Source organism: Alnus glutinosa, chromosome 14, assembly GCF_958979055.1.
Source record: "Alnus glutinosa chromosome 14, dhAlnGlut1.1, whole genome shotgun sequence".
NCBI lineage: Eukaryota > Viridiplantae > Streptophyta > Magnoliopsida > Fagales > Betulaceae > Alnus > Alnus glutinosa.
In genome coordinates, this window is record NC_084899.1 from 14,491,814 (window position 1) to 14,509,990 (window position 18,177).

General features: G+C 37.9%; 1 protein-coding gene across 4 annotated transcripts; it reads right to left on the reverse strand.

Annotated features, from left to right (window-relative positions):
- Window positions 1–682: 682 nt before the first annotated feature.
- On the reverse strand, window positions 683–15,591 carry LOC133857100 (protein trichome birefringence-like 14). Of its 4 annotated transcripts, XR_009898302.1 has the most exons (8): window positions 15,371–15,591; window positions 14,140–14,254; window positions 7,704–8,006; window positions 3,958–4,158; window positions 3,818–3,856; window positions 2,653–2,848; window positions 1,180–2,128; window positions 683–1,098 (listed from the first exon to the last, which is right to left on the reverse strand). XR_009898302.1 is itself a non-coding variant. In XM_062292224.1 (7 exons), exons 3-7 carry the CDS (start codon window positions 7,858–7,860, stop codon window positions 1,300–1,302), a joined length of 1,422 nt encoding a protein of 473 aa, XP_062148208.1. In that variant the 5' UTR covers window positions 7,861–8,006; window positions 14,140–14,254; window positions 15,371–15,591; the 3' UTR covers window positions 683–1,299. The 4 variants fall into 4 exon arrangements, 3 of the variants coding, with proteins under 3 accessions (XP_062148208.1, XP_062148209.1, XP_062148210.1); XM_062292224.1 differs by having other exon boundaries at window positions 683–2,128; XM_062292225.1 differs by lacking the exon at window positions 14,140–14,254 and having other exon boundaries at window positions 683–2,128.
- Between the last annotated feature and the right edge of the window lie 2,586 nt (window positions 15,592–18,177).

Genomic DNA, 18,177 nt, shown 5'->3' on the forward strand with positions numbered 1-18,177 from the left:
TGCTTTTTACAAAGAAGGGTTGATAGTCATGGTAAAATTCAGCCATTACCCACTTTATGGGCTCTTTCAAGTGCCGGGCCCAAGTCACGGTGAAAGATTCTCCATAGGGCCAAGCTCTATTTCTATGCAATTACCCACTTTACCTCCAATTGATAGTCACGATGAAATTCAGCCAGAACCCAAAGAAATTTTACAAAGAAGGGTTAGGAAGGTCAATAATCAGGCTCTTGCGGAGGTTTTAATTAAATAAAAGGGTATTACCGGTGAAAATGCTACTTGGAATTTTTGGGCTTTGTGGTCAAGATTTCCTCATGTTGTGGACAAGGTTCTCTAAAGGAGGAGGGATTGTAATGATCACTAGGTTATAGTGATCCAGAAGAAGAAAAGGCCGAGAAGAATGGTGAATGTGCGTTTAGGTGAAGGATAATCCAGAAGTGGGAAGAATAAAAGCACACTTGTTTAATGTGCTAAAGTGTTAAACACACGTGTTGGTAGACTAACTATAGTTTTTAGGCCAACTGTAATTAGTTGGGCCAGTTGTAATTAGTTAGGCCAGCTGGAGCCAGTTTTAAAATAAGTAGGCTAGGCCCAGGGATGGTGAGGCTATATAAGCCATTGGCTAAAAGAGGGTACGAAAAAATCAGAACTGATTTGTTACCATTTTACATTTTGAAGCTTGTGATTGGGCTCGAACCAGTCTCTTTTATTCAATATCAATTCCAGTTCATACATACCTTCCATTCTCAATTACTCTATTCAATCCATACATCCATTCATAATCCACGAAAAACATTCAGTGAATACAAGGGTATTACATTATGTGAGCAATGAATACAAATTCATTTTCTATTGATTTTGAATAAAACTTAGTTGGATCTTCCTTCTCATTTCGTTCACTAAAGCTATTTTCATTAAAAAGAAAAATAACATATATGACAAATAAACCCGAGAGAGAGAGAGAGCTCTAGGAGATTTTCTTTTGACAATGTAATGATACATACAACACCGCTTAAACCTGTAACGACACAGATTCTCACAATGGAGCTGAAGCCCTCTGGTATTCTTCCTTCTTTTGGCAGCCACATTGTCCATAAACACCTGTAAATATGAGAACTACAATACTCAGGAATACGTTTCCATGTAAACATGAGAATTGGATAGGCGCTAGGTACTACTTACCTACTCTCTAATCAGTAAAAAAGCTGTCCCACAGAATATGAGAAAAATGGTCTTCTATAGACCATAAAGAATAGGAGATTCAATCAGTCTTTAGTCAATGCATACTCATCGTGGCTGAGCCTATATTTGTGCGATAAGGAGCTCGTTCCATGCGTCTGGAATGCCGGGTAGGCACCAATGTAAGCAATCGCTAACATTAAGAGTCCCTCTAACACTGTAGTGGGATATGTGACCCTCATCCCTCAGTTGAGATAGTGCAGTTATATCCAAAATCTTTACTGCTGTGCCCTTTACAGCATTCTCAACAATAGGATCACTTGATACATCTTGCACAACTTCGCTTCCTCCAGACAATGGAGTGGTATTTTCGCAGCTACCCCCGGTGTTCCAGTCCCCATTAACAAAATGCCTAGGCGAGATCGTCCGAAAAAAAGCTTTAAGATGAGGATGTGAGGGAAGCTGAGAATCAAGCCATCTAACGACGCTATACACTGTAAAATTCTTGGCATGCCCGATTTCGGCACGTTTTTTATCTTCATTCGGCTTTCCATCCACATACATCACCCAACGATTTGCATTAAGCTTACCCCTATTCCAGTGGTGTCCTGTATTTAGAACCAACACGTCAAAATGATGGAGGAACTGTCTCATGAAAGCCGGGGGACGATCCAAATGCATAGCCACATTGGTGGATGGGTCTGAGATGTTAAGGGGCACTAGGTCACTCAGACTTGCTGACCAGTAATACAAAATGGTGGTATTTATTTTTGTGAATCTATAAGCCCAGCCATCAGGACGAATGGCTCCACGAGCTTTGACAAGACCATATTTTTTTCCCACATTTTCAACTTCTGGGCTCTCTTCCCCACCAGCGGCCATACACATTAAAGACTGGAACTGCTGCCTGCCCAATGAATCTCCTATAAATGCAATTGTTTTATCCTGCATTCTGGAATGTACAGTCACACTTTAGATCATCAACGTAACCAAACACCTCACTTGGTCTATGTAGCACCAAATTTCAAACTTACGACAAATCCAACTCCATATGCATATTAGGAGTCAGTGAACTATACCATAAATGATCATTAATAACTCAAAAGAAATAAAGAAAAAAGAAAAGAAAAAAAAATCTAGCTGAAAAATAAAACAAAAACTTAGGGCCGCCAATGGAAAGCATATGACATCCATGATAATTTAAACAAATTCAAGATTTTGATTCATTAGCAAAATTTGATAATTCTCTTTTTAAAATGCAATCTGAAAATTGCAATTAGTTATGTTAATACATACATTCTTGATTAAAGTCAACTAAATGCAGTGATCAAGTCAGGATACTTTGTCAAACTGGGAACAACAGAAAATTTTATTTACAAGATACTCAGATATAACTTTTACCAAGGCCATGGAAAATTCTTTGAATTCTATTATAAAGCCAGACAAGATCAAGAAGGGGAAAAACAGGGGACCTACCTTTGCAAGAATGTGGACTGCTCAAAATTTGGCATGTCACAGTTTTCTGGCTGCCACCGAAATCCTTCATAAGAAAAATCTTCTCGCTGTGTTAGTCTACATGCCCACATTTTTGATAACCACTGCTTGCACCCGAATCCTGAATAGAAAGGCCTCTGGCTGTCTGCAACCCATCTACCCTTGGCATAATTGCAGACTGCAGAGGTGAAAAACTGGACAACCTTAGATTAGATTTGAAGAGTGCATAGAGTGAATCAGATGAAAAACGTCAAAATCAGCCTTCAGAATGGCTGCAAAATCTTTAATTTTCCTACACCCAGTCCTTTTATAAGGGAAATTGATCTCTGGTTATTTTTATGACTATGAATGTGTAATAGAGCCCACAAACTTAATTCTTGTCACTTAAATGTATGTTCCCACTTCCTAGTCTCGTCTCCTTAGCAGAAGTACTAAAGAAATTACAATTCCAGATATCAAAAATCCTAAGTTCTTTAAAACGGATAACATGTTTCTGGTATTTCAGCCAAAGAGATACAAGGTCAATCATCGATGTTTATGTAAGATGGTCATAAGCAAAAGTTCTACCTGCAAGTACAGTGACTAAGCAGGGTAGAGGGCGCAATATAAGCTTTCATTTGCTAAGCCATAAAACTCAACGTAAAACAGTTGAAAAGAATACATGAAAAAGGCAGAGTAAAATGATAAGTATGATAAAAAGACATAGTTGCATGGACTGAATAATTCTTCTGGTTGCCTTCCTAAAGGTTTATAGGCTAATTTTGACAAACACAGGACAAAAGAGGTTATGCCATTTAAAATGTTACAATCAATTAGATGAAATTGATTGTGAGGCTGATGAATAGCCACCCCTCACACAACTTACCTAAAAAAAATCCATCAAAACAATTGAAAGTTGATACCATGAAACAACTACTAAAACCTCTGGGTAATGACCCTTTAAAAGGCTCCTAAATGCACCTCTGTTTTATGGTTATTCATTAATATTTGTCGTTCTAGTTGAGCTGAGTCATGAAATTGATACAGCTAATCTAATTACCAGTGCAGCACCAACTATTAAATATTTAAATGAGAAAACAATAATGGCAAAACAAAAGGTTGTGTAAGATGTCAAAGAAGCACTATTCAGATATGAAAATAACTGTACCTTTAGTTTTGGAGAATCTAATCACTAGTGCAGCACCAACTATTATGTACTTACATGAGAACAGAAAATTGTAATTGCAAAACAAAAGTTTATAAAGATATCAAAGAAGCATACTTAAAATAATATGAAAATAATTGTACCTTTAGTTTTGGAGGAAATCACATGCCCACCACTGTCTATCATTTCAGGAGAGAATGCAGATATAGCATCGACTGGTGCAGTACCAAACTTTTCTTCTCCTTTTGTTTCTTCTTTTATGATTGAGTGTGATATATTTTCCTCAATTTTATCCATTGGCTTCATGGATACTACAGAATCATTTTGGGAACCCACATGAAACTCTAAGCCACAATAGAGATAATTCATCAGTAGGCTGTCAAACCTAAAAGCAAACTAAAAGCATGCTGAGGATAATAAGATCACATATTAAAAATGTTACCACTCGGAACCAAATCAGTTTAAAATGGTGGCATAACTGAGTTTACACCACTCAATAACTTAGTGGGCAAGTTTCACTAAGCACGCTGCTAATCCATGGCCAACACACTCTACAAATATCAAGTTAATTGTAGCTATCCATACGTCACTCCTAGATTAGTATGATTCTTTTTAAATAACAGAAAGGACAAAATAGAGAGTATGTGCACCATATGGGTAACAACAATAAATGGGTATGAATATCCAATTGATGTGATATTTGGCATGCATATGCTTGGGCTGGGATTTCTATTCATAAATGGGCTCAGCGACACATAGGTCCTACAAAAGGTATGAGATAGAAAATTTTACCCTGGGCTTAAAATTCAACCTTATTCATCTATCAGATAATAAAAATTATGCAACTCTGCAACTTTCCCGAAACAATGTCTAAAGTTTATTCTACAATATATACTAGAATTTTATTCATATAAGAAAAGGCAACTGTTCAATATTACTTAAATAAAGTCAAGAAAGCCTTGATCCGTAGTAAATGGTCACCTACACAAGTTATTATTTATCCACTTAGCTCTTAATGAAGTCATCAACACTGGAAAAAATCACCAATCATATATTCTTCCATGACCTCATCCTAACTCCTTTTGGCCTTCTTGTCCCTTCAACACCCTTCAACTTCAGATAAATAGCAATTCCATACAAGTGGAATCATCAGCCTTATTACATGAATGTTCAGAGACAAGAACTTTCATTGCAACAAGTAACTTCTCATGCATGCAAGTAACTATCATTTAATCTATTTGGCAAAGCTAATAAACATCCTCACTTTGCCTATGATGATATCCTGAAAATTTGTTGTTAACACTGTGCATATATCATAACCAGTATTATACAAATTTTTCTTTTAGCTTGGGTTTCTATACTTCATCTATGGCCAGTGTCTCCTGAACTCCCCGTACAAAATCAGTCCACGATAATAGATACAACCATTTACAAATATTTATCAGCCATCAGTTTCTTTCAAAACCAATCCTCCAACTAACGTCTAACAACTTGAGTAAAAATCACAACTTAAGGGATATTGATCCCCTACACCATATTATGTTTTGGCTCATGTACTAGTATTTTAGTTTATTGATTCACTTACAACTATTTGGCACACAAAAGTTCTTACCTCTAAAAAATAATCCTTTTAAGGTGTATTATGCTTAAATCAGAATTTTGACCAAAGCATTTAGACATTTATTACCCTTTTTTAGCTCCATTCATGTTTGTGTGTCTGAGTGTGTAGGAGTTAGTGCTCATAAAAAAATGGAACCAACAAATTTCTTCTTCAACAAAGCACTTCTCGGTAAATGGCTTGGAGATTCAGGAATGAGGAAAATTCTTTATGGAGACAGGTGAGTGTTATAAAGTACGGGATCCAGAGAGGGGGTTGGTGTTCAGAGGAAGCTTGAGGTCCTTACAGGGTGAGTCTTTGGAGGAATATTAGAAACGATTGGGGATCTTTTTCCAACTTAGTTTCATATAAGGTTGGGGACGGTCCCCGCATTCGCTTCGGGCATGACGCGTGGTGTGGAGAAAGGGCTCTAAAGTTTTCTTTTTCAAAATTCTATTCCATAGCCCGTAACAAGGAGGCCTTAGTGTCAGACTAGTTGGACCTCTCCAATTCCCAAATCCATTGGAATCCAAGCTTCATTAGGGCAGCCCATGATTGGGAACTTGAATCTCTTGACTTCTTTCTCAATATATTATACTCCTTGAAAACTCATTCAAGAGAAGTGAATAGTATGTTGTGGACTCCTTCTAGCCGCCACGGCTTTGCAATGAAGAGCTATTATAATAGGTTATAATCAGGTAAGCATAGTTAATTTCCTTGGATTGGAAGGTGAAGGCCCCTCCTCACATTGCTTTCTTCTTATGGACAACAACAATGGGTAAAATCTTCATGGCAGATAACTTTAGAAGGCAGGGTTTCTATCTAGTTAACTAGTGTTGCCTTTGTAAAAAGAATGAGGAAACTATTAATCATTTTCTCATCCACTGCGAGTATACTGCTGATCTTTGGCACTTAGTTCTTAACATTTTCGGGTTTCTTGGGCCATGCCTAATAACATTCTAGAGCTTCTTCATTGCTAGAAATTCCAAGGGTGGGGACACCTCAAAGAGGCAATCTGGAAAGTTATTCCTACTCTTTAATGTGGAGCATTTGGAGAGAAAGGAATCGGCGTCTCTTTGAGGATAACGAGTCCAATGTGCTTTTTCAAAAATCCTTATTTCTAAGATCTATTTTGGATTGGGTTATTGTAAATGTTGCTAATTTTGTCTCAGAGAATCCGGTAAATTTGATTTGTTTTTTAGATTATAGTAAGCCTCTAGGAAATTCGGCTCTTTTGTATGCTTTTCGTGTACTTTGCCCTTTTCTTTCTATAAATTATTATTTCATCAAAAAAATTGTTCATAAAATATATATATATGAGTAATTCTATGAGTCACTCTTGTGTCCTTGTGTCCCTCCAAGAATGATGTGGCGTTTAAAATTACTACTTGATCAAAATTCAATGGTTTGTCCATAAAATATATATATATATATATATATATATGAGTAATTCTATGAGTCACCACTTGATCAAAATTCAATGGTTTGTTCATAAAATTACTCATATATATATATATATGAGTAATTTTATGAGTCACTCTTGTGTTCTTGTGTCCCTCCAACAATGATGTGGCGTTTAAAATCACCACTTGATCAAAATTCAGTGGTGATCAATCACAAGCTCAATGGTAATTTTAAAAGGCACATCAATCTTAGAAGGACACAAGAGTAACAAAAAAGTAACTTCTAGCATTACTATACATAAATATATATCTAAAGCAACTTAAGAAATAAGAAAAATTGGAGCTTGTTTCAAGGTTGAAACTGTAAACTCATTTGATCTAAATGCAAATTTTTAACCAATGTTGGCACCATGAAAAATCTAAAGGGCTAGAGCAGGACAACAGTCATCTAGGTATCAATAATAGTCTTTTGAGTATAAATGTGTTCCAAAAATATACTCAACAAGTCAAAAGTACAGGGGTCCATACATCTTCACTTTCTGGAAATTCCCTAAAAACATTTTGCCGCCAGTGTGTCCTAAGATTCGAAAACTAGATTATCTTCCCCCACCCTCCTCTCCTTGATGGATGATTATTATTTGATCTAACACCAAGACTTTACATACATCACCAGCATGCATATCAAGCACCATAAATAATTTCTTAGTTCCCATTGTCAGAACACAAAATTCTGTTCTCTTATCAAAGCATTGTATATAGGTTTCCCTTTTATTGTTAATCAGTAATACGTAGTATTATTTTGACTCTTTGGATCCTAATAAGAATTTTACTTAAAATTAAAGAAGAAAAATACATGTTTATCTATAAATGTACGCATTGACACACAAACCTGAAGAAGAGATTGTATACCGCTCTTCAGCCGATAGTAGACTATTAGCAAAAGGATTTTTTTCCCAAGTCCAAATTGCTATAGTTGTAACAATGAGAACAACCAGAGTGAGAGAAAGATTTCTCCCCCTCAATCTAAAATTATTTCCTCCTTTCATCTCTGCTCATAGACAACAAGAATTACGGATCCCCCACTCAGACCGTAATGCTTATTCAGCTTTTTCTAAGTGCAATATGTTCAGCAAAAGCCCATCATATTCTCAGAAGCAACCATTGTGTTAGTGGAGGCTTCATCTGCATGAGGCTAGGAAAAGAAGAAAAAAAAAAAAGAGATTAGAGGCATTGACACAAAAATGGAAAACGGGAAAAGGAAGTAATTTTGAATGGGACTTATTAAATAGCTTATACACACACACACTCACACATGTAAGACTTCTTTACTGATTTGCAACACAGTACTTCAAAATTGCTTGGCCTTCCTTTACTAACAGAGAAATTAAGAAGAAAAAAAACTTTCTTTTCTCATGACCAATAACATAGCTTTCATGGAGGACAACTCAAATTAAGAACTAAAACTCTAGGAATAAGAATTATACTGTAGACACATTTCCAATACTTAGCACAATGCTTTAGGCGGATGCCAAGATTGTAATTAATTTCTTTACCCAGAAAGTGTTGGTTCACCAATTGGCTATCTTGCATATTCAACTCTCTAATGCATATTTGACTTTGCTAACTTACTCTAGTTTGATAGAGTGGAATTCAAGTCAATATAACACTTTACTTGAAAGAGATCCTACATCAATATTTATTATTTCCTATAAAAGAGAGCTCGGAATGCTTTCTGCTCAAAAGAGGTCATAGCATGTTGCGACAAAAGCTTGATTCAAGGTATCAGCATATTGTTATTGGTGCAAAAAGAAATGGTTTTTCTTGATGGAAGTTACAAGTCATGCTTCCTTTGCCAAACTCTCTATGTTTCTTGAACTCTTCTAAGCAGATTACTACTACCAAAAATATGTATCACATGATTACGCCAATACTACATGGATTCCGGAAATTCTTCTAAAATTCCTTCCTCTAATAGTGATTTATTGTGACCTACAGCAGAGTATGCACAATGCATATTGATGTACATAAACTTGGAAAGTAAACAGCACAATATTATTAAGCCCATCAAACTTTATATAATCTAAAGTTTTTTCCAAGAAAATTGCAGTGTACAAAATTATTTCGATATCCAGATGAGTCCTCAAATCCGTGGATTTTGATAAAGGATTTTGATATTGCCTGAACCTGACTCTTCATGGCTAACTTTTTGATATTCCAACAAATGAAGCTAGATGAAAGCATAAAGTCGCTATTTCAAGGTCAATAAAAGCACCTGCAATCTTAATGTAATCGAGACCAGCTCAATAAATTTTGCGGCCTAAGGTGATAATTTTAAGCAAGACCTTTTCTTATATTTAAATATTAATTAAATAGTATATATTTAAATTTCTATATTATAATTTTTTCCTTTCAAATTCATTCTTCTCGTTTTGCTAATTTAGTTTGTGTTTGCTTCTATTGTTATAGACTCTACATCTCCCACTATTAAGGATACTACCTAGGAAATCAACTTCTATTCAAACTCTAGTGTTAAGCTAGATAAGATTCAGTTATATTAGAATTCAAATTCTATGATAAATAGATAAGAGATAAGATAGCTAAGAATTCTAATCCTATTATATAGGAATGAGATACAGTCATGTATTGTAATTCAAACTCTCTTGTATCCTCCTATATATATCAATGAAAACTCAATAGATGAGTACGGTTTCAAGAGCCAAAATATTCTTGTTCTATCATGGTATCAGAGCCCTCTCACCGACCAACGTCGTGATCCATGGCCGATTCTGACGCTGAGTCCTCTGCTTCGGCAACCTCCAATGCTTCCCAGCCTCCCCCGCCACCTCCGCCACCTACCCAACCCACAGTTGTCTTCACCGTCCCAAATATGAACCACAACCTTAGCATTAAACTCTCCAAAGGCAATTTCAATGCCTGGAAAACTCAAATTCTCGCCTATATCAAGGGCCAAGATGCCTATGGCTTTCTTGATGGCTCCTCGTTACCTCCTGCACAAACTATTCCCAATCCCAACTCCACTGCCGGTGCTCCTGCCACCATAGTCAACCCTTACTTCCTTGCCTGGACTCAGCGTGATCAGATGATCCTGAGCATCCTAATTTCTACACTGTCCGAGCCATACGTCGTCCATGCTGTTGGATGCGTCTCGTCTGCTGCTCTCTGGAACACGCTTCTCACCATGTTTGCTTCTCAAGCTCGTGCGCGTGTCATGCAGATTTATTTTCAACTCGCCACTGTCAAGAAGGGCTCCAACTCAATCACTGAGTACTTTCAGACTATCAAGACATTAAGCGACACTCTAACCGCTGCCGGTCAGCCTCTCAATGATTTTGAGAGCGTCTCTTTTCTTCTCAAGGGTCTCGGGTCAGAATATGATCCCTTTGTGACGTCTGTCACAACCCGAGTCGATCCCCTGTCCATTGATGAACTCTACGGTCATCTTCTCGCCCATGAAATGCGACTGGATCAGCAACTTCCAGCTGTTGATAATCTTTCCCCTGCTGCAAACTTCTCCACCCGTGGTTCCTCTTCTCGGGGACGTGGTTTTCGCGGACGTGGTAGTCGTCCTTACAACAGAGGCCGTGGGTCTTCCTCCAGTAACCGCGGACGTGGTTCCTACTTCTCTCAGGATGCGGCTTCTTCCTCCCGGCCTTCCTGTCAGATCTGTGGCAAACCTGGTCACTCTGCTATTCGCTGCTACCATCGACAGGATATGTCCTACTCTGAACAGTCTCAGCCCCCACAACAGCAGCTCTCTCCACAGGCCTACTATACATCTCCGGCTCTACCAGCTGAGGAATCTTGGTACCCGGACACTGGGGCTACTCATCATATGACAAATACGCTGCAGAACCTCAATATCTCTCATGAGGACTATCATGGACAGGATCAAATCCGTGTGGGTGATGGATCAGGTTTGCCTATCTCTCATATTGGTTCAGCTTCTTTATCTCTTTCTCGTCGTACTTTTGTTCTAAATCAACTCCTTCGGGTTCCCTCCATCTGTAAAAATCTTCTTTCGGTTAGACAATTTGCACTTGATAATTCTGTCTTTTTTGAATTTCATTCATCTTTCTTTGTCATTAAGGACTCTCAAACCAGGATCATCCTCCATCAAGGGCGCACTAAAGATGGTCTCTATCACCTTCTTCCCTCATCGAGTTCTCCACCAATAAATCAAGCACTTGTTGGTGCTCGTACATCATCTACTTCTTGGCACAAGCGCTTAGGTCACCCAGCATTTCGAACAGTCCACCGTGTTCTTTCTCAGTTTCAGCTTCCGGTTCATTCCAATAAGGCAGTCACACCTTGCAAGATCTGCCCACAAGCTAAGGGTCATCAATTGCCGTTTTCTTCTTCTACTTCCAGCATTTGTAAACCTTTAGAATTAGTTTATTCAGATGTATGGGGACCTTCCCCAACTCTTTCAATTAATGGAAATCGCTTTTATGTGTCCTTTATTGATGCTTATAGTCGTTACACTTGGGTTTATCCAATTCAAGCTAAATCTGATGTTATGCCAACCTTTCTTCAATTTCAAGCCATGGCTGAACGTTTACTCAATTCCAAAATAATAAGCGTTCAATCTGACTGGGGTGGTGAATATCGCACACTTCACTCTTATTTTCAAACTCATGGCATAACTCATCGTATCTCTTGTCCTCATACACACCAACAACAAGGATGTGTCGAAAGAAAACATAGGCACCTCATTGACACTACTCTAGCTCTCTTGGCTGAAAGTCATCTCCCTCAAAAATTTTGGGATGAGGCTTGTCTCACTTCCTGTTACCTTATCAATCGCTTGCCAACACCTTTGTTACATAATAAATCACCTTTTGAGACACTGTTTAAACAAATTCCAGATTATAAGTTTCTTAAGGTGTTCGGCTGTGCTTGCTTTCCCAACTTAAGACCCTATAATTCTCATAAGTTTTCCCCCCGATCCAAAGAATGTCTCTTTCTTGGGTACAGTCCGCATCACAAAGGCTATAAATGCCTCCACCTTGAGTCTGGTCGGGTATACATCTCCCGCGATGTCATCTTCCATGAAGATCAATTTCCTTTTGCTGCTGTCCCTACTGTTTCTCCTTCCCCTTCTCCAGTTCTGGCACCGGTTCTACCTCCTTTACTTCCAACACCTCCTATCACATCTCAGCTACATATTCCAGCAGTTGTCTCCTCTTCTAATTCTCCCTCCAGTTCTCCTTCTCCTACCTCTGCTGAGATTAGTCAACCTAATTCCATCTCCCACACAGATAGTCCTCCTGTTCGGGTACATCCCATGCGTACAAGGTCAATGAATAACATTTTTCAGCAGAGGCAACTTACAGATGGCACCATCCGATACCCTGTTCCACAGGGTTTAGTGGCAGAAACACATTCAGCCCTTGTTGAACCCACTTGCTTCTCCAATGCAGTCAAAGTTCCGGAATGGAGACAGGCTATGCAGGTTGAATTTAATGCCCTTCTTCAAAACCAGACCTGGTCTCTTGTTGCTAAGCAGCCTTCTCAGAATCTTGTAGGCTGTAAGTGGGTATTCAAGCTTAAGCGGAAAGCTGATGGGTCTATTGAACGTCATAAAGCACGTCTAGTTGCTAAGGGGTTTCATCAACATGCCGGTGTTGATTTTGGAGAGACCTATAGTCCTGTTGTCAAGCCTACAACTATTCGGACAGTTATTTCTATTGCCTTTTCAGCAGGCTGGTCCATCAAGCAGATTGATATTCAGAATGCATTCTTGCATGGTTTTCTATCCGAGGATGTATACATGGTACAACCACCTGGTTTTATTCATCCCAGCTTTCCTAATCATGTGTGCAAGCTTCAAAAGGCGATTTATGGCTTAAAACAAGCTCCCCGAGCTTGGTTTTCTCGTCTCAGCAATAAGTTACTTCAGATTGGTTTTGTGGGTTCTAAGGCTGACACCTCTCTATTCATTTATCGCACCAAGACAGTAACTATTTTTCTTTTAATTTATGTCGATGACATAATCATTACAGCCTCAGATCCAGGTGCAATTACAGAACTTTTGAAGCTTCTAAGTGTTGATTTTGCAGTAAAAGAATTGGGTGATCTTCACTATTTTTTAGGTGTTGAAGTCAATAGAGTGGAAGCGGGTCTTCTTCTCTCACAGAAACGATATATTTTGGATCTCTTGAAGAAAACAAATATGCATGAAGCCAAGCCTATATCTTCTCCTATGGCGTCTTCTTCAACTCTCTCTGCTTTCACTGGTGATCCAATGGAAGATCCAACCCTATACCGGAGTACTGTAGGGTCATTACAGTATCTCTCTCTCACAAGACCAGATTTAGGGTTTGCAGTAAATAGAGTGTGCCAGTTTATGCACCGCCCACTTCAACCTCATTGGCAAGCTGTGAAACGAATTCTTCGGTACTTGAAACACACAATTTCTCATGGACTTCTTATTAGCCGTACTTCTTCTCTTCAGTTGCAAGCATACTCGGATGCTGACTGGGCTGGATGTCCCGATGATCGCCGCTCCACGGGTGCATATTGTGTGTTTCTTGGTTTTAACTTGGTGTCTTGGAGCTCCCGCAAACAACCTACAGTCTCTAGGTCCTCAACAGAAGCAGAGTATAAAGCCGTTGCAAACACTACTGCCGAACTCCTATGGATTCGTGCTTTACTTCAAGAACTTGGAATCAGTTTACGTTCTCCACCTACTCTATGGTGTGATAATATTGGGGCTACATACATGTCGGTTAATCCGGTTTTTCATGCTCTTACAAAGCATGTGGAGATCGATTTTCACTTTGTTCGTGATCGGGTAGCTGATAAATCCTTGGAAATCCGGTTCATTCCTAGTTCGGATCAACTTGCGGATGTACTTACTAAACCTCTAGTCTCCCAACGTTTTCAGCACCTATGTCACAAGCTCAACATGCGATCTTCCCCGTTGATCTTGCGGGAGGGTATTAAGGATACTACCTAGGAAATCAACTTCTATTCAAACTCTAGTGTTAAGCTAGATAAGATTCAGTTATATTAGAATTCAAATTCTATGATAAATAGATAAGAGATAAGATAGCTAAGAATTCTAATCCTATTATATAGGAATGAGATACAGTCATGTATTGTAATTCAAACTCTCTTGTATCCTCCTATATATATCAATGAAAACTCAATAGATGAGTACGGTTTCAAGAGCCAAAATATTCTTGTTCTATCACCCACACACATAGAAATGAATGGCCAAAATGCAAAACTGTCACAGAGAGAGAATGCATAGACTACGAAGTGTTAAAACTCCTACACAAGAAGAGACAAAATGCACTCACAATTTTCATTAGCAAATATTTAGGGCCTTCTTCTTCTTCTTCTTGAGGCCTATTTTTTCTCTTCCATTTGGGGGCCTTAGGCAATGGCCTAAGTGGCCTACCTATTGAGTTGGCCCTGAATGTAATGGATAGTAGTTTAAGAAGGAAAAAATGATGTAAGAATGACATAGCAGACCTATCAAACAAAGTCCATAAGATAAAATATTATGAAGAATTCCAAGGATACACTTCTTTCTTTTGGACAACTATAAATACACAGAATGATCCAAAGAAATATCAAATTTTTTTTTTTTATGATTGGTGAGATATCAATAAATTCAAAACCAAAGAATGCAATTAAATAATCAAACAAATTCAGTTCAAACAAGTCAAGAAAGTTTACATAGATGACCAACACCTTTTCGAAACCTTTATTAAATACAAGGAGGGGAATACAAAGAAATCTGAGAATGGTAACAGACTTTGGCAAACTTTTTGAAGCTACCAGGGTCAGAATCATTGAAAGCAATACGAGTACAATTAGAATATACATATATTTCAGCAACTTTTTCAAGCCAACATTATATCCAATGCTAAAGTTGGCATGTAGACGGAAGCACTATAACACACATGTAAAATAACAATCATATGTTCACTCCATCTTGTTTAATTTCATAGTTGGTCAGTCACTTCACTTCTAAAAAGAAAAAAGAGACAAAAACAAGTGATTAAATTGGCACTACATATGTAGGCCTAATTCAAGAAATTCTAATAGAAAATAAGCAAAAATCGTGCCTTGGAGCTCAGTTCAACTTTGTTTATAAACTGTTAATAACAAAACACAAGAATATCTTCTGATTAAAATTGGACCAATCCTAGAATACATCAGATAATGGAATATGTTCTTTCGAATTAACGATGTTAACCCAATTGGGACCAGGACAATTTCCAAAAGCACAACCCCAGAAAAGAAAATGTACAGCATAATTCAAGAGGGATCCTTAAGAACTTTTCCAAGTTTAATTTTATAAAGTGCCACAACATGTACAAACCCAAACTGGGTATTTGAAGAACAAACCCATATACCCTTTTCAAAATATATAATGGCTACATTGGTTCCGGTTCAAGATGTGTGAGCAGTTAATTATTTCATCAGGAGCTTGAAAAATGCAGAAGAACTTAAAAAAAAATTAAATAATAATAATAATAATAAAAAAGTAAATCTCAAGGGGAAAACAAAAAGAATAAGAACCTGTTTTGTCCAGCCCGTTGTGGGTTCTTTCTTGTACGATTGAGATGGTTGCTGCTGATCTTAGATCCACAGCTTTCAGATAAAGAAAGAGAACGCTGAACGCAATTCGATTGAAAGCAAGTGATAGAGGTGGACGTTGGCTTTCGTTTGAGGCGGGTGATTCTTTTCCCTCCTCAGCCAATTACATCTGGACACATTTTAAGTAAATCATAGATAAAGAAAGCATTTGATGAATGTCCGAACTGACTAAAACGTCCCCGTCTTGTGACGTGGCAATTTACGATAGCAGCGTTTGCGGTGCGGGGGGTAATTTATATATAGAAGTTCAGGGCCGAAAGAGGGGGCAGAATTTGCTGACCGCATATAAGTAGAGCTTAGTGAACGTCTATTAATTGTTTTTTCATAGCGCTGATTGCTCTGTCCGGCTTCGATTCGGGAGTAATTATGGATGTCATGCTCATATTTATATTTATATTTTTATTTTTATTTTTATTTTTATTTTTATTTTGTCTATTTAAAAATGATGTGATTTTTAAAATTATTATTTAATTAAAATTTAATTTTGATAAATTACAAAACCAATGGTAATTTTTAAAAGCCACCTCATTTTAAAAAAAAAACAAAAAAAACATAAATATAACATATATAATTACTATGATTTCAGCCTTTCATGTGAGATAGCTTTCAGTATTTATATGAGAATATATTTTAGTCCTGGAATTATTATTATATTTTTATTTACATCTTCAAACCATAAAAAATTATACCAAGGCCCTTTATATTACCACTGCATGTCAAATTAAACTTTTTTTCATTTTTCTTCTCAACTACCCTTTAAAGTTATTAAAAATTACAATTTGAAAGAAAAAATATATATATTAATAAAAAAAATAAACAGAAAAGGAGAAAAACTGAAAAATACCAAAAAGAAGTGGCCATTTTTCATATGAGACCCCTTAATTTTTTTAAATGGTTATTTTTTTATTTTTTTAATAACTTCAAGAATATTTTAGGGAGAAAAATGCAAAAATGTCTAATTTTACACGTGGTGGTAGTTTAGGGGGCCTTGATGTCACTTTTTAAAGGTTAAAGGCGTAAATAAAAATGTGGTAATAGTTCAAGAGACTAAAGTATATTTTTTCCTCATTTTTAATTTGTGTCTTAGATTTTGTCACATACAGTAAATGTAGCTAGATGAAATTTAAGGGTCGAAAATAGTAAATGATCATTTTAGTCTAACTATATTTAAGAAAAAAAAAAAAAAAAAATCCTGGACTTTCATATATCATTAGAAAAAAATTTCTTTGTCCACACAAACAGTAACCGAAATTGAGCCCGAAAAAGACTCAACCCAGACCTAGTGTAGTTTCAATTTTACAACCATGCGCGCCAGTTGATGGGCAGCTACATTTCCTTCTCTCCGAACAAAATTTACACTCCAGGATTGGAAAGAGTTCAACCATGTACTTATATCGGCAATTAAGTTGTCATAGCTTCCCGGGCAATCAACATCCGACCTGAGGGCATTCACGATCACCTATGTGTCGCCTTCCAACATGACCAAGAGAAAACCCATATCCCGGTAGAGCTCCACCCCCTAGCGTACTGCAAACGCCTCGGCTGTTGATGGATCAGTGAGGTAGGGCATGAAATTACACATGGAAGCTCGTACCTATCCCATGGAATTGCGAGCAATGAGACCCACTCCCATTAGCTTGTAATGCTTGTCGATTGCCGCATCCCAATTCAGCTTGATCCACTCATTCAGTGGTTTTGTCCATTTGGAGCTTTCTCCCAGTTGGTTCCGTCTGTACTGAGGTGTTGTAGGTCTTGCCCTCTGGAAATCACTAAGAACTTCTCTTGCGCTTTCCACCAAACAATTGGGGGTAGAATCTATCCTCCAAAAACAAACAGGTTCTTCCGTAACCACAGCTTATGGGCTATCGCCGCCAACAATTCCAAGGCCGATAACTCTAACTGAGTGCTGATGCAGTGGAAAATACTTAGAAAATCATCCTCTGCTAAAACTCATTTTTGAATTTGCCTAGGACATTCAGCCCATACTGCATTGGACACCCCGCATTGCCACAAAAAGTGCCTGTTGGTTTCATTCTTTGACCTACATTGCGGACAGTAAAGATCTTGCACAACTTTGCATTTGAATAACTTCTCCTTCGTGGGTAAGACGTTGTTGCAGCCTCTCCATAGGAATAATTGAATGGCATGTGGAACTTGCAATTTCTAGATACTCTTCCAAACTGGATTGGAGTCGGGATTCCTGGAGCAGCTACCTTGGTCTCTTCTTTGACATTCTACCTCATGGTGTTACGCACTTCGGACAATGAAGCGACCGTTCTTTGTTCCGACCCATATTATTCTATCTTGTTGCGATCGGGGGGAGATAGCAAAGCCACAGATTTGTGCTGCTACATGCTTCGGGAAAATGCTTTCAATTAGAGGTACATTCCACCAATTTAACTCCTGATTTATTATTGCATTAACTTGAGCCTCACTGTCTAACATACGAATAGGGGATTAGATTATGTGTGTCTGAGTGAAGGGGACCCATTTATCTCCCCAAATACAAATCCTTTCCTCATTCCCGACCTTCCATATAAGCCCCTCTTGGAGAAGCTTTTTGGCGTTCCATATGCTACGCCATACGAAGGAAGATCTCCTTCCTAGGTTGGACTCCAAAAAAACAACTCCCTAGGTGGTATTTCTCACAAAAAAACCTTTGCTGCCAAGGTCTCTGGATGGTGTATCAGCCGCCAACCCTACTTTGCCAATAGAGCTAGGTTGAATGC